This window comes from Triturus cristatus, chromosome 4_2 (assembly GCF_964204655.1).
Source record: "Triturus cristatus chromosome 4_2, aTriCri1.1, whole genome shotgun sequence".
In the NCBI taxonomy this organism is placed as follows: domain Eukaryota; kingdom Metazoa; phylum Chordata; class Amphibia; order Caudata; family Salamandridae; genus Triturus; species Triturus cristatus.
This window is the reverse complement of record NC_140586.1, coordinates 815674661-815697286: the sequence shown is the minus strand read 5'-3', so window position 1 is coordinate 815697286 and position 22626 is coordinate 815674661. Positions and strand designations below refer to the sequence as shown.

At 46.6% G+C, this 22626-nt stretch overlaps 1 protein-coding gene across 6 annotated transcripts in view; it reads left to right on the top strand.

Annotated features, from left to right (window-relative positions):
• Positions 1–22626, top strand: part of MAST2 (microtubule associated serine/threonine kinase 2) — a 1353759-nt gene that overhangs the window by 1241279 nt on the left and 89854 nt on the right. For all 6 annotated transcript variants that reach the window (XM_085602761.1, XM_085602760.1, XM_085602765.1 and 3 more), the window contains one exon: positions 16785–16917. In XM_085602761.1, the coding sequence (XP_085458887.1) occupies positions 16785–16917 (133 nt within the window). The remainder of the gene's footprint in view (positions 1–16784; positions 16918–22626) is intronic.

Sequence of the window (22626 nt, the reverse complement as noted above, 5' to 3'; positions counted from 1 at the left end):
GTGGATTGGGTCTTTGTGCACTTCCAGGGCTCAAGATCCATCATTTACAACGATAATCTGTCGGCGGTGTGCAAGGAAATCCCATTGCTTCTGCTCCTGCCAGTCCTCCCCGCCCACTAATTGTCACAGTTGATACGAATAACTTATTGACAGTAATCCGAAGAATCAGAGGAGGGTAATAATCGTCCGTCAGGAGTGACTTTCATGTATGTGTGTAATGGTACTTGTGTCGCGGGAGCCAGGCTGGGAAGCAGCAGAGCTTTAAATTCATCACTGAGTTGACAGATGACTGATTTGAAACGCACTCGTTAGGAAGGAACAATACATTCCAAATTTACAGCGTCTGTTTTTACTAAAAAAGTACTTGAGTCAAAATAATTTATTTGGATTATAACATGATTATCCCTTATCGGTTTATTTCTGTCTGTAGAATTTTAGTTTACTAGTCTGTTTGATTTATTGAGCCATCCTGTGTTTAGCATAGTGAACCAGCATAGGCGAATTTTGGTGAAAATTGTCACAATTATTTTGATTTAGTTTTTCAGTTTGCCACAAATTATTGTGGTGCGAACAGATATGAATAGCCGTGCCTAGTATTTGTATTTGGGGCTAATTTACTCCATTCTTTCACGTTGATGAGCATCTCTGATTAGTTGCTGAAACATGTTCTGAGTCTGTCAACACAGAAGACAACAGCTGATGTCTGTACTTCATGTCTTGTCTTTTCTGTGCTACATGGTAAAGATGGGTTTTTGGGTGGAACCCTGCGGATCCTAGTTGGCAGTGATAGGCCCATACAGAAATTTGAAAAAGATGCACATTGAGGCTGCTACAGTTGTACTCCCTACACCATGGAGTTTAAAAGTTGCATTATCTGGTTTGTCCCTAAACTAGGAGAAAATGATTGTGCATTGAAATGCCCAGACTAGCACGTGAGGCTTTTCAGCATGCAGGACCTCCAAATGTTTCCTCTTTATGTGTGTAAAGAAGCTCTGTTACTCTCAGATGGGAAGAGATCTACCATTCTAGAGGCAGGTGTTCTCCGGAAGTACTGATCAGGTCTGGTAAGTGACCCCTTTAGTGTTCTGTGATAGGCTCTCTGGCCCTCCGTGACTCCAAATATGCCCGATATTAAATCAAGACTGCCAGAGTCATTAAAAAAACGTACTCTCAGGCTTTGAAGCCCCTAAAACTTCACTTAAAATAACGCAGATAGTTTTTTCAGGCTTTGAAACCACTAAAACTCACTCAAAATAACTCAGTCTTTTCACCATCATTACTTTGCAGTGTTTCTTTGTTTAGTGGGATTTGGGGTAACTCTACTAAACCCCTTTACAGAAAATATTGACCAGACATAGTACAGTCATACAGAAAAAGGATTCCAGTGGAGTATCTACATTTGTAGACCAGTTGAGGCATGCAAAAATACAATTATAGGTGGTGACACCGTTTAAATAATCAGAGGTGACAAGCAGCCTAAAATGAAGAACTGGTGTCAGCTTCCCGGTCTTCTCAGTCCTGCAGATAGTGCCCTTCAACGTCCGGCTGTCTCTTCCTGCCATCTTGATGTACCGCGAGCCAGTGTGAGGGGATGGAGGGGCCAAGTGCCCTCATAATAAGGCTTGTGTCTCCCACCCCCATGCAACTGGCACCAAGCAGGACTCGCATGTTAAGGTCTGGAGATAGTTCAGTGCGGTCCTGCATTGCTTTCTCATACATGAGCACCAATAATGACATTGGAACAGTGATACCGGCGCGCTGACGTAGGGCATCATCATTAACGCTGAGACAGTGATATGGGAGAGTTTCACTGGGACACATGCGTAATGACACTAGAACAAACAGCAGTACCGTCACATGACGAAGGGACTGGGGGAACAAGATATTCGTCTACCGACATGTGGATACTGGCCGGGGCGCTAACGCAAAGGGGAAACATCTATAACAACACAGGCATTACATCGTAGTGCCTTTACAACGCAGTCAGTACCACGACTGCGACGTTGCCATGAGTTCAATTACAGCGCAATTCATTACAACTTGCTTTTGGGAGTGCGATGTTGGACTGGTGTTGGATTTTAAGTCCAACACCTTCCCTACTGATGCACTGACTGGAGTTGGAATAGTAATTTAAACTATTCCAAAGTCCAGCGCTTCCCTAAAGCAAGTCGTTGTAATGGCTTGTGTTGCAATGGAATTCGTGCTAACGACACTGTCGTGGTATTGACTTTGTTATTAAGCCACACATGGTTTTGGCATGCGTGGTAACAGATGCTATTCAACACAGACATTGACACACTGATGCTGGGACATGAACACTGACACAGAAGCATCGGCACTGGAACACTGGCATGGGAGCACCAGTAAACATGGTAGCACGGGTACAAGGACACAGTCACAGGGCCACAAACACTGGAGCACCAGCATGTCCATGGGGATGTTGAAATAGTGACGCTGGAATGGTGATGGGGCACATACATTGATGGTGCAACACCAGGACACTAACACATGTGTGCTGAATGGAGGGACCCAACACTGGGGTACTGACGGGTGATTGCTTACATGAGTCACTGACACTGGGATACTGACACAAGGACACTGAGACAGGGACATAGCATTGATACTGATGTGTGGACACAAACATGGATACTGGCACTGCAACACTGCCAAGGTTAATGCCACAGTGACACTGCGTAGGAACCCAGACCCTGTGACATGAGGACACTGTCACAGTGACACTGACATTGGGCTGCTGCCATTGGCACATGGACTGTGACTTAAAAGAACTGACATGGGCACATTGAAACTAAGACACGGACACTATGTAACTACAGAAACAAGGACACACACTTTAAAATTGAAACACTTGCAGGGGGGAACAAACAGGGGTGCCGACACATGTGCCCTAACACGGACATGGGTACACTGACCCAGGAATACTGGCAGGTCCAAAAATATTAGCTCTAAAGACACTGACACATGGGTACCAGCACTGGGGCACTGATGTATGATGCTACAGCACATGGATACTAACACTCGGAAATGGCACAACACTGGACACCAGCATGGCGGCTATGATTCTGCGTCACTGGGACTAGAGTACCAAAACGGACACATGGAACCTACCAAGGGAGACGCATGTTGGGGCATCAAGACTTACACATGAGTACTGATTGAGTGGGGGGGCACTGACACAGGGACACTGGCACTTGGGCATTGACACAGAATGACTCCTGGATGTATTGGCACAGGAATGTATGGTTCACATTGGTACAGGAATATAAGGTTCTCATTGGTACAATAATATAAGGTTCTCATTGGTACAGGGTATAAGGTTATCATTGGTTCAGGAATATGAGGTTCTCATTGCTACAGGAATATAAGGTTGACAGTGTATGTTAGAATGTGCAATGAGAAGTCTATTGTTGCCACTGGCACATAGTCCCAGACACTGCAAGGCACTCACACTGGGAAAGTTAAAGTTACATGAAATAGTGATATTGGGACAATTCCAGACGTTGAGATCAGCATATTGGCACAGGGACACAACTTGGCAAAGGGGCACATGTACCTGGAGACATTGGCACTATTGCAGGGACATTGGCATGTGAACAATGATGTGTGGACACTGATACATGGGCATTGTGGCTGACACCGACATTGGAAGACACTGCAACCCTGACATTGGGACAGTGGGAGAAAGGCACACAGGGTCACGGAGGTCACTGAAAGCTACACACGGTCACTGGCATTGGGACACGTTGACATAAAGACACTCATGCATGCACATAAAGACGAGGCATGTGAGGCTGAACAGGAGGCTATGGACACTTGGACCATGGACATACGTCTATGGTCACAAGTAAACAACATTGTTCTTTAACGGTCCTTAGCGCCAAGAGGGCATAATATTGGCAAATATTGCTCATCAGCAGTACTTCTTAATGCTTGAGAAGGTAGGGCAGCCTGTCCACTTCCAAACACATTGACTCATCGGCATTGCCCAAAATAACCAGAACCTTGCTTCAGCCACTGTGAGTTCACTATATATGCACTTTTTCTGCTCCAAGCTCTGCGAGAACGGCATATGCTTCCCAGGATTCAAACAGTGCTTACTTTGTAAAAATATTTGGTGTATTGTGCGTTTCCAAGGAGGCTGTCACATCATTAGTTAATGCCAGGCCTGCGGAGTACCAAGGCTGCCGAGTTGTGACCGTATCTCATACCTCTTTCTTCCACCACCCTGCACTTCCTGTATCTTTTTCTTACTCGTTCTTTTGTCATTTATATCCCACTATGACCTTTTGTTACGATTTCCTTTACTTCCTCTATAACCTTCAGTATCCCTTCCTTGCTTTTGGTCTGGGTCCGAGTCTCATGATGAAAATTAAGGCTAGGACAGCAAAACACGAGTGCTGCTGCCTGCCACTTCCAACCACCTGTACAAATTAAGCACTAGGACCAGGGCTCTCGAACGACGCCTGCTTGGCTATTTCTAGATCCCTTTGACTAGTGGAAGTTGGGTATACTGGCACACTCACTACCCGAGCTGTGCCCATGTTCTACCAACAGCCTATGTCTACCTTGCCTCTTACATGCTGGATGTTCCATTGAGGTTTCACTGCAGGGGCGGGGAGAGTCAGCCCATGTTTTTATGTGCACTATGTCCCTGTGTTCAAAACTCTGCCAATGTGTTTAGAACTGCCTTTAAACCCCATTCAGTTATTAAGCATGTTTGTATTAAAATGTGCCTAGAAATGCAGCATTAACCATACATTTATCCACTGGTGCCTTAAGAATACACAACCCTTTATATAGTTACATTTACATCCTGTTCAGGTTTCATCGTTTTTATTGTCATAGAGGGCTTTCAAAACACCAGTTGACAACATTTCCTGAAAACTTCCCAATATTTTTCTGTTCTCACTGTGCTTCGAATGGCACCACTTATCACTTCTAATACGAAATAGCCGTCATGGTGAACCACTTAAAAAAAATATACCGCCAAATGTGTCGCGTCCTTTAATTTCTCAATATATTGTGTCAAAAAACATACCATCGGGAGGCATTTACCTGTTCACCCCAAGTTCCCTGTTCACCCCGAGACCCCTTTTATGCTCTAGTTATACTGTGGTGTCGGGCCCCCCAAAAAATTAACCCCTGGCGGCGGGCCTGGTCCAGCTGCGCGTGCGTCACATCCTGTATGAGCAGAGGAGCAGCAGAGAGCTCTGGTCCTCGTGCGGAGAGCGCGAGAGCAGGTGGACGCGGCCAGCCCGCCGCCGCGTGACTAATGAACCCCAAGGAGCACGTTGACAGCTCTGTAAATGAACTGGCGGCCCCCCAAAGAACAGGGAGGAAAAGACTTCAGGGCGCCATATGTTCAGGGGCTGCCAGTCCGCTGCAGTCGCCTCATCTGATTTATATTTCCAACAAACGCATTTCGCCACGAAAATAATTCTGTTGAGCTGTAATATTTTTATGTCAGCTTCGATGTGTTTGGAGGTAATATAGTTTAGATGCAAAACCACCGAGATGCAGCAATAGCTCAAGCTCAGTCATTCTGCGATTGCTTAATCTTGCTGCTAATAAAATATGTATTTTTGCTTTGCACTCCTTGTTCCAGTTGGCAGTAGCGCACACAAAAATGTACTAAGAGGTGTAAAATCACTCAAATCCTCCGAAACCCTACAGTTAAGTAATTATTTTTTGCCACCCTGTCGGGTCGCTGCTGTAGCTCATGTACGCAACATTTGTTATAGGGCAAACTTATTTGCTGTTCACCTCACAGAGATAATGGATGGATTCAATATACACACCACATTTACTGCAATCCCAGCATACGGTCAGAGATGCTGTCTCAACATTCAGGTTACAAAGGCGCTCATACGTCCAATAGCGCTGTAAGGCCATCCCAGCGGCAGAATGTGAGCTATAATAAAGCCATCCACCTACCATACCACTTTTCCCGGGTAAGGTTTGCGATTTAACTCGGTACTTGTGGGATACCAAATTTCTTTTACTTGGATCACATTCAACTGACATCTCGGCTCACTTTGATTTACACTATATTTGGCGTTCACCCATAAAATGCAGTGGATAATCCACTTCATTCCAATATGTTGATTTAGATTTGGATCCTTTGGAGCTAAGAGGTCGCAAATTCTGATTTCTATGTTGACGGAGTCTACTAACATCACTTTTGTGACTCTTAAGTGTTGCCTCTGGTGCCCATAGGTGTTAATGAATACTTTGACTGTAGTCAGATTGTAGTAATTTATGGGGGAAATCCCAGAGATTATTTATACCTAAACCATTTGCTCAGTGAAATTGTTGTGTGTTGTATCTGAAAATGAACTTTTATAGGCACCAGGCTGTGTAATTAACATATTTGAATTTATTTCATTTTCCATCCAGAACATGAATAGCTGAGCCAACTTGTGTTTAGACGTTTCACTGTTACGCGGTGGGCTTTATCAGGCTGTCGTTCAGTCTATTTGTTCAGCGCATTTAACTGGGAAATGGCCAATCACAGTAGATGAATAGTATCAAGGCAATCCCAGTGTTACTTGACAACATTGAGGGAGGGTCTCACACTAAAAACTCTTGAGGGCCGCTCTTTGTGGAACACATGCGCCTGCAGGTCCCTGTGTGATGAGTTTGGGGAGCAGTCATTAGGGTGATCACCTTCTGGGTCTGGTCATAGGTGGTAGAGCTTGCCCCGCATGGTCTGTCTGCATTTGGTAAATAAAGGCTGTTTGCTTGGTGGTCTGTAATGAAGTCAGAGAATTGCATGCTCATGGGTACTAGATGGTCTGTGGTAAAGGCGTGGCCTCTCCTCGATTCTCCTTTCCGACATCTGGCTTTATAAATGTTAGTGCTGCCTGCACTCACCAGTGTTCATCCTGGGTTGGCAGGCATTTCCAAAAGATACTGCAGTAAGGAAAAGTGGGTCCAGCGTGCTCATTTTTCAGTGCTATTTCCCCTCCCCCCAATGGCATGAATATTCTCTGTTTTAGAGTGATCAAAGTAATGGCGAGTTGTTTTTTTAGTTTACTACTGAATTATCATGGGATTTCTAAATGCTTCAAATAACACGCCTGTGTTACTCAAGTTATCGGTACTCTTTTGCCCGACATTGGAATGATTTTGAGCTGAGTGGTTCCTTATAGAGCTGAGCCTGTAACCTTTAGGTGAATTATGTCGTTAAGGCATCTCACTAGCTTAACAGCTGAATTTTAGCTTTTTTGTATAATTTTTATTCAAAAGGAAAATGGTCTAAAGTGTGGTACATCCTAAAATTCAACCAGTTAAAGCTTTTCTTTTCAACTAACCCATTTGACACATGCAAGTAGAGAGTCTGTGCATCTCCTATGTGGTGCTCGCGTGACATCTGCATCATCTCCTTGTTAGGAGACCGCCGGCAGTGGCCATGCTGACTCCTCCACACCCTTCTCCAAAGTGCTGTGAGCCATGGATCTAATGAGACAGCAGAAAAGAGGATAATTCGATGCTAAGCTCATTAAGCTCCTGGTCAGACATGTGAGGCTGCCAATGACCATATGCAAATTAATGCAGTATTGTGATGGTGGCTTCTGTTCCCACTGAAAGGAAGGTGGGCTGGGACCACCAAACTCTGTCCATATGCTTCATTGAGCAGATCTCAGATGCTGGCTACAACTTTCGGTCACCGTGGGTTAGCTCGTACTGTGTTATTTGCCTTGGGGTCGATGGCTGTGAGACAGCGCACCAATCTGTCGTAGTCTCAGTTACCTGAAAATTAAACAGCAACCTGAATTTACAAAAATGGCTAGGTGACTCCTTTTCCTATATACACATTATGCACTCACATCCCTTTGCCGAGTGCCAGCGTCGACTCCGAGCTAGATTATTGTATCATGTAGCTTCCGAAAGATGTGCTCCAAAGTCTTTAGAATAGTTAATGAGTTTTCAGCTAGATCGGTGAAGGTGTCCACATTCACTCTCATAAATGACATTTTGTGCCAGTAGAATTAATCTGTGAGATTATACAAGATAATTGACCCACAACCCAAAAACAGTGTTACCTCTGCTTTATTTCGACTATTAATACCCACCTCTAAACAGCTACTTTTGTAGCCTATGCACAGCAAAGCTAATGTGAAGGGTTTGTGAGCTTCCACGCTTGCCTGTATCTCCCTGCGCGAGGAAGCTTGCACTCTCACAACCATTCTGACGGGGCCCGGTTGAGATAGTGCACTTGATGAAGGTCCGAGCAAGTGTTTCTATCCCAGTGTGAGAGCATGGAGTAGGAGTGTCAGGGTAGACTGGAGTTTTCCAACCCATCCACCCACCTTTCCTACAAAAGAGAAAGAAAGTTACTGTCAGTAGCAAAGGCAAATCTTAAGGGGAAAAAATAAATGGATCAGGGCAGTGTTGTTTGAAGACTCGGGCAATAAAATCAATGTCTGTCATTAGATAGAACAGTAAGTTAGGGATTGTAAGCTGGGTCTGATGGCTTAGTGGACTAATACGTCCACTGTAGGGGCCTGCGTTCGACCTCATTCAATCAATCAATCAATCATGGCATTTATATCGCGCACTACTCACCCGGAAGGGTCTCAAGGCGCTTGGGGAGGGGGGGGGTCTGCTACTGCTCGAACAGCCAGGTCTTGAGCTGTTTCCTGAAGGCGAGGTGGTCCCGGGTCAGCCGCAGGTGGACCGGTAGGGAGTTCCATGTCTTTGCCGCCTGGTAAGAGAAGGATCTTCCTCCGGCGGTGGCTCTCTGGAAGCGGGGGACGACGGCGAGGGCGAGGTTCGCGGATCGTAGCTGGCGGGTGGGCGAGTAGAAGGTCAGGCGGTCGTTGAGGTACCTTGGGCCCAGGTCGTGGAGGGATTTGTGTGCGTGGGTGAGGAGTCTGAACGTGATCCTTTTGTTGACCGGGAGCCAGTGCAGGTCTCTGAGGTGGCTCGAGATGTGGCTGCGTCGAGGGATGTCCAGGATGAGTCGGGCGGAGGCGTTGTGGATGCGCTGGCGTCTCTTCTGTAGCTTGGCTGTTGTTCCGGCGTAGAGGGTGTTTCCATAGTCCAGTCTGCTGGTGACGAGGGCCTGGGTGACTGTTTTCCTCGTCTCGGTCGGAATCCATTGGAAGATCTTGCGGAGCATGCGGAGTGTGAGGAAACAGGATGAGGAGACGGCGTTGACTTGTCTGGTCATCGAAAGAGTGGAGTCCAGGATGAAGCCCAGGTTGCGTGCGTGGTCCGTTGGTTTGGGTGCGGTGCCTAGGGCCGGGGGCCACCAGGAGTCGTCCCACGCGGAGGGTGATGGTCCCAGGATCAGGACTTCTGTCTTGTCCGTGTTCAGCTTTAGGCGGATGTCTTTCATCCATTCGGCGACGTCTTTCATCCCTTCGTGGAGGTTTGCTTTGGCGGTGTCGGGGTCTCTGGTGAGGGAGAGGATCAGCTGGGTGTCGTCGGCGTAGGAGATGATGTTCAGGTTGTGTTGGCGAGCGATGGCCGCTAGAGGTTTCATGTAGATGTTGAAGAGCGTAGGGCTGAGCGATGATCCTTGCGGGACGCCGCAGATGATCGTGGTGGCCTCCGAGCGGTAAGGAGGCAGACGTACTCTCTGTGTTCTTCCGGAGAGGTATGAGGTGATCCAGTCTAGGGCCTTCCCTTGGATGCCGGTGTCGTGGAGGCGTTGTACTAGGGTGCGGTGACAGACAGTATCAAATGCAGCGGAGAGGTCTAGGAGGATGAGTGCTGCTGTTTCGCCGTTGTCGAGCAGGGCACGGATGTCGTCGGTGGCTGCGATGAGAGCGGTCTCGGTGCTGTGGTTGGTTCTGAATCCGGACTGTGACGGGTCGAGGGATCCGTTCGTCTCGAGGAAGGCGGCCAGTTGCTTGTTGACGACCTTTTCGATGACTTTGGCCGGGAAGGGAAGGAGCGAGATGGGGCGGAAGTTCTTGAGGTCGGTCGAGTCCGCTGTTGGTTTCTTCAGTAGGGCGCTGAGTTCGGCGTGCTTCCAGCTCTCCGGGAAGGTTGCTGTGTTGAAGGAGGCGTTGATGATGTCTCGGAGGTGGGGTGCGATGGTGGGGGCCACTTTGTTGAAGACGTGGTGAGGCCACGGGTCGGTCGGGGATCCGGAGTGGATGGTGTTCATGATGCGAGTCGTGTCTTCAGGGGTCACCTCGGTCCATGTCCGGAGGATGGTGGCTGGGTGCGTGGGTTCGATCGGTGGGTGCGGGGTGTGAACGCCGAAGCTGTTGTGGATGTCGGCGACCTTGTGGTGGAAGTACGAAGCGAGGGAGTCGCAGAGGTCCTGTGAGGGGGCGATGTCGTTGTTGCCGGTGATGGGGTTGGAGAATTCCTTGACGATGTTGAAGAGCTCCTTGCTGTCATGGGCGTTCTTGTCCAGTCGTTCCTTCAGAGATTTCTTCTTGGTGGTGCGGATGAGCTGGTGGTGTCTGCGGGTGGCGAGTTTGAGGGCGGTCATGTTGTCGGCGGTCTTGTCGAGGAGCCAGGTCTTCTCCAGGGTGCGGCAGGCCTTCTTGGAGTCTTTGAGTTCGTCGGTGAACCAGGGGGCTTTCTTGCTTCTCGGCCTGATGAGTGGGTCCTTCAGTGGGGCGAGGTTGTCGGCGCTAGTGGACAGCCACTGTGTGAGGTTGCAGGCTGCTGTGTTAGGGTCCGGTGTCCTGCCGGGGGGGTTCTGGCTGAGGGAGGTGGTGAGCTGGTCGGCGGTGATCTTGCTCCAGTTTCTGTGTGGAACCTGCTTCGGGTGGTGGTGGGCCATGTTCTTAGCGAAGCTGAAGTGGACGCAGCTGTGGTCGGTCCAGTGGAGTGCGGTGGAGCGACTGAAGGAGACGTACTTGCTGGAGGAGAAGATAGGATCAAGCGTGTGTCCGGCTTGGTGCGTGGGGGTGTTGACCAGTTGCTTCAGACCGAGGTTGGCCAGGTTGTCCAGCAGGGTGGTGGAGTTGCGGTCGTTGTTGTTCTCCAGGTGGAAGTTGAGGTCCCCAAGGAGGATGTAGTCTGTGGAGTGGAGGGCGTGTGGGCTGATGAAGTCCGTGATGTCATCGCAGAACTGTGCCCGCGGTCCCGGGGGTCGGTAGATGAGGGTGCCTCTGAGGGTCGTCTGGGGGTCGATGTGGACCTGGAAGTGGAGGTATTCGGCAGCGCCGAATGTGTCGATGGACGCAACCGAGATGCGAATGGTGCTCTTGTGTACGATGGCGATGCCTCCTCCGGTCTGGGTGATGCGGTCTCTCCTGATGACCTCATTGTCACCGGTTCAAATCCCAGTGGGTCCACTCAACCTTTGAAGTTGAAAGTATTTGTAGAGCGCACTGTGACCGAGCGGTTTCCTGGCGCTGAGGGATTACAGGGGGCAGAAAGAAAGGCATGGGTGATCAGTGAGAGGGAAACCAAACAAGTAGGTCTTGAGCGCCTTCCGAAAGTGTGAATAGGAGGTGATAGATCTAAGGGTAGGTGGGAGACTGTTCCAATAACGAGGGGCAAGAATGGAAAACCTAGTGCCACCTACTCTAGATTTACAGAAGCGGGGAACGGTGAGAAGAGCCTGACTGGAAGAACGGAGATTACGACTGGGGAGGTAATGAGTAACCAGTGAGTTAATGAAGAGAGGGGCTGTATGGGCGCGAGCCATGAAGATTATGCAACCCATTTTGAAAAGGGTGCGGTACAGAATAGGAAGCCAGTGGAGGGATATGAGAAGGGGAGAGGTGTGGTGAAATTTAGGGAGCCGGTGGATAAGGCGTGCAGCCTGATTCTGAATGGTCTGAAGGCGCCGCAGCTCATAGGCGGGGGCGCCCACATACAGGCAGTTCCCGTAATCCAGGCGGGAAAGAACCATGGCCAAAATGATAATTTTTAGGGCATCGAGGGAAAAAAAACGAGAGATCTTGCGGATGATCCGGAGGGATAAAAAGCAAGATGAGACAACGGAGCAGATCTGAGGGCGCATGGAGAGGTCCCGGCTGATTTTGATGCCGAGGGTTCTAACTGAGGCAGAGGGGGCCGGGGAAGAACCAAGGCTGGGGGGCCAGAAAGCAGAGGACCAAGGGCTGGAGGAACCGCCAGTCAGGATCAACTCTGTTTTATCCGGATTGAGTTTAAGGTGATTTAAACTCATCCAATCAGAAATAAAGAGAAGTGTGGTTTGGAATTTAAGAAGGGAGTTGGTAGAGGGGGAAAGATCGAATATTAACTGAAGGTCATCGGCGTAGTTGTAAACGGAGACCTCCATTCTTAGCAAGGAAACAATGAGAGGATAGATATAAAGGTTGAAGAGAAGAGGGGAGAGGGAGGAACCCTGGGGAACCCCACAGGACACCGTGCGAAACGGGGCAGAGAAACCAGAGAGCTGGACAGCCTGCGACCGGCCTTGGAGGAATGACGCGAGCCATTCTGAGGTTGATATGAGTACCCTTGAGTTGGGTAACCATAAACATCTGTTATGCAGCGCCTTGATACACTTGGGTGATATGTGCCCTTTGCAAATACACGTTATGTCATGATCACACAAGCAGAAATGTTTACATTGCCGTAAAGCAGACTGGCTCCCAGTGTTAAGAGCCGGAAACTAAATCAAAAAGCTCAGCAGACGTCTGAAGCCTCAGTTACATAGTTCAAGTTTCATGTGATGGGAAGGACATTAGAGCTCCAGGGTGCTTGCCTTCTTTTAAATGTGTGGTTTGGAGCCCATCTAGAGGACCTCTTGTCTACTATCAGCTTAACCATGCTCTTGAAGCATGAACTGGTCCCAAAACATTCTTCCAAGTTGACCTTCAGATGGCTCTTTGGCTCATGGTCTGCCCACTTGGTGCTCTCCGACTGGCAGTCTCACAGTGCTATCTTAATTCTTCAGCAACAAACTTGCACCTCACCACTGGGAGTGGACCACTTGAAGATGTATTTATTATCCAACAGGAATGTCAAGGTGAATCCAGTTTAATAAGATTTAGAATTGAAGGGTTCTTTTCCAAGTATGGGGGTTTTGGATCCCGAGGAGACTCCAAGTAAAAAGTGCCTGCTCACTAAGCCATAAATGCCTGCTCTGCAGCTGCCATTAGTGGATAGTATTGAGGCTTGAGTGTAGTGGTTTACTCATATAGATGTCAATTCCTCTTGTAGAAATATCATTTGGACTATATTTTGTCTTTGTTTCACCCCAGGCTAGATTTTGGGAATCCACTGTGTGGTGCAGGTAATAGAGGAACTGAAGGGACGGGTTGATAGGTGACACTTGATGGCACGCCGTGTTTAAGCATACTCACCACCAGGTCAAGAGTGCTGCCTAAGTGCATGCTGCGGTCACTGCCTGTAAAAAATGTTTTTTTTTCCCTAAAAACTTTACAATTGTTCCCTCAATTAGCAAAACCTATAGCACACTCTGTAACTCCCTAGTAAATTGTACCCCTAGTACCTAGGGCCTGAGGTACTAAAGAGGGCCCCTAAGGGCAGCAGCACAAATTGTGCCACCCTAAAGGACCCCTCACCAGGCACATGCAAGACTGACATTACAGGCTGCATGTCTTGGTGCAGACAATAGTCAAAACACAACAGGAGTGCTGTATGTGCTGGTGAGTCCTATTAATACCAGAGTAAGTAGACTGGAAAGCCATTTTAAAACATGTGCTGGACACTGGTGAAAACGAGATCCCCCATCTACATGATGGCTTCACTGAAAATAGGGATGTTTGGTATCTCCTATTGGTAAACCCATACTGATGCCAGTGTTGGATTTCCCATACATTCACCCAGAGGGCACCTCAGAGGTGCCCCCTGATAATCTCCCAGCCTCTGGAGTGTTTGCTGACTGGTTTGCCAGCTTGCCACCCAAGATGCTGTTCTGACCTCTTAGGGTGGGAGCTTTTGCTCTCAGGAGACCCAGAACAAAAGCCTGTCCGGGAAGAGGGTGTAAACCCCCCTCCCCCAGGATGATCTGCTGGTTAGCCTCCTTGGGCAGGGGAACTTCAAAGAAGCTGCTGCCTTTGGAATGCAAATCTGGCTCTCCTCAAAGGAGAGGAAGCCACCTCCCCCCTGTCCACTGCTCCCGTGGCACCTGGACAGGTAGGAAAATTAGCTAGTCAGGTAGGCTTGTCTCCTCCAGGCAAGTACCACCTCCAAGGTAGGTTACTGTGAGGTGGACACGATTATTCAGAAGTAGCCAGCTTTGTGATGGCCTACTTAGGAATTCTGGGACAGGGTAATGCCCACTTCCCACAGGAAGTGGTCATATAAGAGGCGTAGTGACCTTAAGGGTCAGTAACCTATTGACTAATACCCTACACCCACCCATTGCCCCTAAATTCAGTATTTAGGAGAGTCCCTGGCACCAGAGAAGTAGATCCTGATGACCTAAGAAGAGAGAGGACACCGAAGAGCTGCAAAAGCCGAGAACAGAGACGAAGCAGCTGACCTGGTACCAACCGTGCCAGCCTGTCTACACCCCTTGTCGAAATGGCACCAAAGTTGACTTGTGACATCTGTGACTCCAGAAGCTTGAGAGGACTGCCTGCCTTTGAAAAAGACTCAAGACCTCCCGTGAGCAGCGGGCCTGTTCTAAAGAATGTCCAAAAGAGAAGAATCTGAGGCCTGCGGAACAGCCAAAACCTGACACTGGAAGCCATCACTGCATCCGTCGCTTCCGGCCCATGTTTAAGTTGGCCATTGGTGCCAACAGGGTATCCCAGCCCTCCAGAACTCTAATCCATTGTGATTTCACCCCTCTTGGACCTCCGGACGCCGCCTGCAGCCTTTGCACTCAGGCCCCCTCAACTGCTCCGGTAAGAAAAAACCCAATGCCTAGGACACCCCTGCACAAACATATATAAAAGTACTAGGTATTTTTATAAATTGGTATGGATCTCCTTTTTGAGTCATGTGCGTCATTTATTAATCATTGTGCGTATTTACAAATGTCTTGCACACCTCTGTGTTAAGCCTAAGGCTGCTCAACCACACTTCCCCCCCCCCCCCCCCCCCTTTTAGAGCACTTCAGGATTGCATAGCAAGCCCTTGTCTACTAGTAAGGGAACCTCTGTACTCTTTACACAGTATATCAGATTTTTGATATATCACATAAAGAGCTAGCTTTCTACACCGCCTATGCTTGCCACCCAATCAACAGGTTGATAGACTCAACACAGTTGTTTCTTTGAAGAATGGTAGCGGGCCTGTTGTCCTCGAGGGACCTTTCTGCTCCTTTAATAGCCTAGGAAAAATGTCATAGTGGCTGAGCAAGAATGCTCCTCTCCAAGGGCAGTGGTGCAGTCTCGCTACAGGAGACGTCTCATCATCTTCCGTTGGCATGGATTGGTCTTCTAAGGAGATTTCTTTTTGAGCGGGCCTCCTTCAGTGCAGACATTTCTCATCCACTCTATCATCTCCTGGCATTCTAGGTTCCTCAGTGAAGCACCGGAGAGTCATTTTCATTACCTCTTTGCTCAGGGAAGATTTAATTGTGGGTATTTGTATACAGTAGTAGAAGAAGGACTTCTTAAAGAATAGATGGCATCTAGGCACTGGAAGTAGAGGGAGGATAGTATACTTTCGATGACCAAGGTTTGTAATGTGAACAATATTATTTTATTGGCTTTCCTAAAGGCTGGTTTCTTATTTTTTTATTTGAAATATATTGGAAAAGTTTACAGAATACAAATCTAGTTCTGAGGAGCAGTGCACTGCTTTGCATAACACAGGGGCTGTATACACACCCCTGGGTCACAGAAGCATGAACACTCATTTAGGAAAGTTCACAGAGAAAGCAGAGTGCAAGTAAGTGGTGTGTATAGATTGCTACCTAGAACTGAGGTGGGGGGGAGGGGGGCTCTGACAAGCAGACTGCTAGGGCAGGTAGCAGTAGAGGAAGTGGATGTCGTCCCAAATATCCTGAATGAAATCCATTAAGAAGAGGGTCCCTTTGTAAAATCTTTAATAATTACACAACTTGCATTATATAGGACTAACTAAAGGTTTTGCCCATGTGCTTGTTCGAAGGTATAGGCCTCTTGTGCTGAAACAATGCCTTGAAGGCGCTGGACCGCCAAGCATGAGAACCTGCAGATGGACCGAAGGACAATGTAAGGGGTCTTGACCTTTCGTTTTGCTTCATTTCACCCAAACGGACGATAAGTTAAGAAATCCTTGATACTGAGCCCAACCAGTGATGACTACATGCAAAAAAATACTTCTCAAGGTCTTGGAGCAGAAAAAAGTTATCTGAGTTTTTCATGCTTTCTCGGGTTTTCCTTTTTACAGTTTAGAGGATTCAATTAGTGATAGCTAATAAAACCACGGACTTGAAAGTTTTCTATCTGACTTTTAAATATGTATAAACACAGACCGTTTTTTATACCTCCTTTAGAATAGGGTACAGTGCATGAGAGTATTTATATATTAAAAAAAAAAATCTTAAAAATCAAACAGCGCAGTGTGAATAATCCAGTTGGGATCTTGTGCTTATCCCAAACCATTAACCTCAAACTCTTAACTAGGAAAAACAAAACGTAAATAAAACAAGTGATGGGTGAAATGCATGAATTCATCTCGATCACAAACAGGGACTGACACCATGCAGATCAGCCATGATGCTGTCCTAGTAATAGCAGTCCAGAACGAGCAGTCAAGCCACGCCCCCAGTTCAGTGAAACTCCTAGCTCCCTGGACTGAGCATGCATCCTTGAGCCCTGGGAACACTGAGTCCCCTGCATCCGCAGTTACGGAAGCATTCGAGCATGAACTCTGACATTTTAAGTTGATCTTGATGGTTGGTCTGTTTTTTGTAGGAGTTTGACCCGGAAGAGTTCTACCATCTGTTAGAAGCCGCTGAAGGTCATGCGAAGGAAGGGGAGGGTATCAAGTCGGACATTCCACGCTACATCATCAGTCAGCTTGGGCTCACTCGGGATCCCCTGGAGGGTAAGAGCCTGCAGCTTACTTTGCAGATGGGTTTGTTTGTATTCACTTTCTAAAGGTCATTTTTATTCATGTATGAATTGTTATTGTTGAACCATGCACGGTTGCAAGTCGCTATGCCTTAGTCTGCTTTTTGTTTCACACTTTTTGTTAAAATATGAGGTCTGTGGTAAGATGAAAGTCTGCACTTAAACCACTCTGTTTGATTGAAAAACTTGGACTCCCTTCAAAACTTTTATCAATAAGAACCATGATGGTCCCAAGGATGTTTTTCAATTGCTAGACATTTGATTGGGTCTAATATTGTTTGTGTATCTTCTTTGTTGGGAGATAAAGGAATTGCTGCTAATGTGTAGCTATATTGTTGTCCTCACTATGATGTTTTCTTCTTTTGCTCCATCTCCTATAAAGGTGTAATGAGTTGTCACCCTTTTGATGACTTGTTTTGCTTGAATGCCTTCCGTTTTCACATTTTGTCTGCTCTCATGGCTAACTTGCCCTCCAAAAATGTTATGTCAATTTGTACTGCTAGTTTACCTCTGTAGCTAAAAAACTTCAGAAAGATGTTACTGAAATAACACTCTATTCCTGTTTGGAAAGACTGCTTGCCGCCGAAAATGCACTTCCTGTTAAAATCAAACCTGAAGCCCACCAAGGCCACGCCTACCCAAATGACCCAATATCCCATTTTCTAATGTTGTTAGTTGGTCAGGAGTTGGTTGTTCCGTTGCACAGTTTGGTAATGTCTCTCTGATGGTATTCCTCTCCTTTCCCCAACTGTGCCAGCATTCATTTCAATCTGTGTTGTGTGGGAGATCAATAAATTAATTAAACCAGTTTATTGCAGTGTGTTTAACAATGATAGTTTGTTGCTGTGGTTGCTCTGCATGTCTTGGAAGGCTGTAAATAATGTAGTATTGTGTAACTGAGGTATTTCGAGTGTGTACTACTTAACTTGTACAAGTCTTCTCAACCCCAGCCTGTTAGATTTGCATGGAGGACATATGCCGGAGAGGGAGATGGTCTCTATAGTGACGTAAAAAACCACGACATGGAGAGATGTCCTTTGTGGAGTACTCAGAGTGGAGGGAAGGGTCTCAGTTGAGGCTCAGAGGGGCCAAAAATGCATCACCAAGATGTTTAATTTTCCTGTGGCTTACTAACCGGCAGTAGTAATTGACATATTCTGCAATCTGTGGCACTTGTGGTCCTGGATCTGTGAATGTGTTCTGGTTTTTAATGGCCTTGCAATGCGGAAAAGTGTAAACATAGGCAGTTTTCCCGAGTTTTTTTCAGCTGGACAATCCCTGCGGACAGAGCTGTGTTGCATATTTATTCCAGACTAGGAAGTGCCTAGTGTGGACGATGGCCTTCAGATAATTTCTAGCTTTGCACAGCAGTTAATCTCATTTAATTTCAAAGCGCCCCCGCCCGAATCCCCTGTGCTGCCGCTGCCTTATGAGGGATGAGCTCCAGCAGCCCCTCAGCGATGCAGCCCATCTTCTTTGCCAATGGAGGCTCCTGCACCATCATGTCACTGCCAGAGCCTGCAGCAGCCAACAACTCAAGTGAAATCCTCTGGGTTCAGTTTAAGTATACAGCACAGCGGGGCAAGTTAGGTGGATGCATACTCTTTCTTAGCCTTCTCCACGCTGACTCAGGAGGAGATGAGCTACCACTGAGACCATGCAGGTGTCCTTGCACTCCTTTGAATAAGTCCCCATGCATTAGCCTCCCGCACGTGGGTAGTACACTTACTGTAACACAACACCTGGCACATGTTAGAATTCGTTACTCAGACCCACATTATCATTGAATTGGGCACCTAACTTTTATATGGAGGGTTTTGCTACTGTTTTCTCCCATCTCTTGCCAGTCAAGATCATCACCTTTCTATATGCTGATCTGTCTTTTTTGTCCTTATGTGCCACCATGCTATCAAGCTCGGGGGTATTCCTAAAAATGCTCGTGTCTTTGTGTATTGTCTACATTCATATGGAGGCCTCTGTGTATGTTATTTGTGTATGTAAATGCACCACACAGCAGTTTACAGGTTACACAATTTACATTTAAAATAAACCAAAACTATTGGTTATGCTAAGGTTTGTTGTGTTGACTCTGAATGCTCTTTGATTTATTGTCAGAGCTGATACAATCACATGATTGCCTGGGGTACGAGCAGGTTGCCGAGAGGTGAGAGTTCCGGTGCTAGGGGGGTTCAGATCCGGGTTGCAGTAACATAGAGGAGGGGTGGTAGTTAACTAGAAGCTTCCTCTTTGCCTGAAGGGGTGTCTTGGGTAGAGTTGATTCTGGGTTATGTTTATTGGGGAGTGGCCTTGTTAATTGACATAATACCCTTGCGGATTAAGTGTTATTATTGTAATGTGTGTCCTTTCACCCACAGTTCTTGTCGGTGTGTAAATCGGTGTACATGTGGCTAGCGGGGGAGGGTGGACCTGTTAAGCAGTGTGTATCATTGTCCGCATCTCCCCCACCTCAGATCTAATTCGTCAAACTCTCTAATTTCAGTCATTACTTTCTCAGCTATATTTATTTGATTTCATTTTAATTTCTCGAAGTAGATCTGTGGTAAATGATGTGTGACGCTGGCAGAGAATCTCATTCCGTACAGAAAAGAAGCAATGAAGAGCTTGGCAGGGGATTCTGTTTAACTTTCATGTAATATATATTTATAAATTCATTTCAAATGACTCTTTGGAGAGGCGGCACACAAAGCTGCTGGAGACAAGCTTTGGCACAGCGCTTGTATTCATCCCGCAGACCGTATCGCAGTACATTGTGTGTCATTTTCAGAAGTCTTGCAGAGCCTGCAAGATTAGTTTGTGAGTTGGGTCCATGGAGAGCTGCTCACTGAAACTACACTCTGGAGAACTTTAGGAGCCTCATCGGAGCTGCATCTTGAATGTCAAAGATTTTTCTTCAAAGATGGTGGGGGCCCACCTCAAGATGCTTGCTCTTGCCTGAAAGGTGGGAGGGAGGGGGAGAAGCCGCGAATAGGTTGAAAAGCGTTGTCTTTATCCAAGGTGTGTCGTCTGTGTGCACGTTGCTTGGGGCTTGGCTATGTGGCTGCTTTCTTGGACTGTGCAACATTCGGGTGAAGTCTTCAAGAGAATTCCAAGCTCCTTGGGTTGCACAGGGGAAAGCTTGACTTAGAGTTTGGCCTTCGTAACAACCAGCTCTGCTTTTTGTGGATTTGAAGCCACCAGCAAAGGCCGGATTACCAAAGACATATGAGGGTCCTTGCAGATGCATCATGCAGCAGATCTTCTCCTGTGAAGGCAGTGGGTTTTGGGTGGATCTGCAGTAGCAGCATTTGCCCATCTTTTGCACAAACTCAACCTTGCCGAGGATTAGACTGATAGAAGTGCCAGTAAATAGGCAGCTGGTATTTACCCAAGTGTCATAGGTCGCTTTCTTTTACCTAAAGGGACCATCCAGTGTAGGGAAACAATAGATCGCTTTTCCCAGTCCTCGATCACTCGCAATCATCAGCTATAGGCATTATTAAATGTACGTTTGGTTGTTTCCAGCAGGGATTTTATAGGCCCGGGTGAAAATTCAATGATACCAGCGTAATTTGTGTATTTTCTGGAACTCCGCTTAAAGCTTGTTGCCCCAAAATCCTAAAATTATGCCATATTGTGTAATTATGCAACCTTCGCTGCAAAATTAAGTGGAAACGCAGGAACAACACAAATGACCAGATACGAGTGCCTGTTGTTTACAGTACTTGTGTTTCTCGTGTTATTTTTGGGTGTAAGTGCATCTTTGTTTCTGAAATCTACACATACACTTATTTTGCGCTAAAATATAGTGTTGAATGCTGGATTTGAATTTTGTGTAATTTTCCATAATTTTGCTGAAACCCCACATAATTAGGGGAATTTCGCTCACCCCTTTTTTTGTGAATTGTGACATCATTCACTGGATGGCTTTTAACAGTGCTGTTGTCGGATTACTTTATTTTTTATTCCTGCTGATGATCTGTAATTTTGTTTAGAGATGGTTCTGCATCATTAAAAAAACTGTCTGCGTTTGTCACGTCTTTTCTGTCTTTTATTGTAAAGGTAGCCATGTCGTTGGGTAGCTTCAGCTTTTTATTGATTTAGGAAATATCAAAAAGCACAAAATGTGTGTTTTCTTTTCCCAATGGTTAATGCACTGTGGCGGGGAAGGAAAGCCCGCAAGCACCCGAAGCACATAAGATGTAAAACCTCAGTGGAGCCATGTGCTGAATGAAACTTTGACAGACACCCAAAAATCTCTAAAAAAAAAAAAAAAAAAAAAAAAAAAAAAGAGAGCCGAGTGGGAGTCTAGAAAAGTTGGTAAATAGAAAGTCACTCCATTTCCTCTCAAAAGTAATTACAACAGTGAAAACAGGCATTATTCGACTGGCGGTTGATTTTTCAGCCAAAATATAAACACTGTCCTCAACCCTCGATTCCTCAATTGGCGCTTTTCCCTACCAATGATGTTAGACGCATGGTCAACTGCTGAGAGCCAAGTCCCAGTCATATGGAGGACAGAAACCTTAATGTCCAAGACCAAATGAGTTTGACAACTGCTTTATCAGGCAATATTTTTTCTCCAAAGGTTGGAATCTACAGCTTAACGGTATGGACCAGCAGCTTTGTTGGTGGCCTACTTGAAATTGATTTTTTATTTTTTTCAGTGACCTTTACACAAGTGGACGTTACATTTACCAGTAGAATTATCCTTCCCTATGACCTGATAGCTCGATTGTCCACGCTGCTTGATCCAGCCTCTTTCCTCTATTTCCCCAAAGGACTTCTCACAGGGCAGAAAAGTCAATTTTTAAAAAAATCAACGACCACTGGTGACATTGCTGGAAGTTCAAGCAACATTGAAGGGATGCTCAGAGTACAGTGTGTGAATGATCCAAATGCTGCGGACAGTTCAGAGAACCTGAAAGACAAGACTTTCCCTCAGTCTTTGGTACACCATAGAAGGGACCAAAGGGAGCCATTAGGCAAGGAGGGCTGCGGATGATAGCATTTCCTTCAAACTTAGTGCACCAAAATACTGCTCTGGGCAGAATGAGGATCTTTGAGTCCTGTTTGGTTGCTGCAGGTTCAGAGTAATCAAGCAATATGTTGATGAAAAACTCCACATGAACCACATGAGCAAAAGGGTTTTCTAGGTCTCGCATTCGCTGTCTCCCGAGACATGCTGTATCTCCTGTATGGACTTTCAGCACGCCCATCCCTTTTCATTTGTTCCTTCATGTGCCTTTCGAAATTACTTTGTTTGTGGTGGGTACATTTGTCCCTCCTTTTGCTGTTTTGGTCACACCCTGGAGACTGGCCCTGTTACATGGATCACTTCACTATCTGCTATATATCTTAGTTGCGGCACACTACTTTTTCTTTTGCCTTGGCTTTCCAAACGCACTTAACCGAAGGCTGCAAATCATGTCCTTATATTGTTTTCCACTGTCTTTGGTTTCACGATCGCTCTTAACTGTACATCCTGCAAGTAGACAGTGCAACACCCTCAGCACCACCTCCGCATTAGCGCAGCACCCCTTCAGCATCAGTCAGCATCACTCAACACCCCTTCAGCAGTACCACCTGATCATCACTCAGCAGCAACTGAGCACCACCTCACCATCACTCAGCACCACCTCAGTTTCACCTACGCAAAAGCACACCTCCACCTCCGCACCACCTC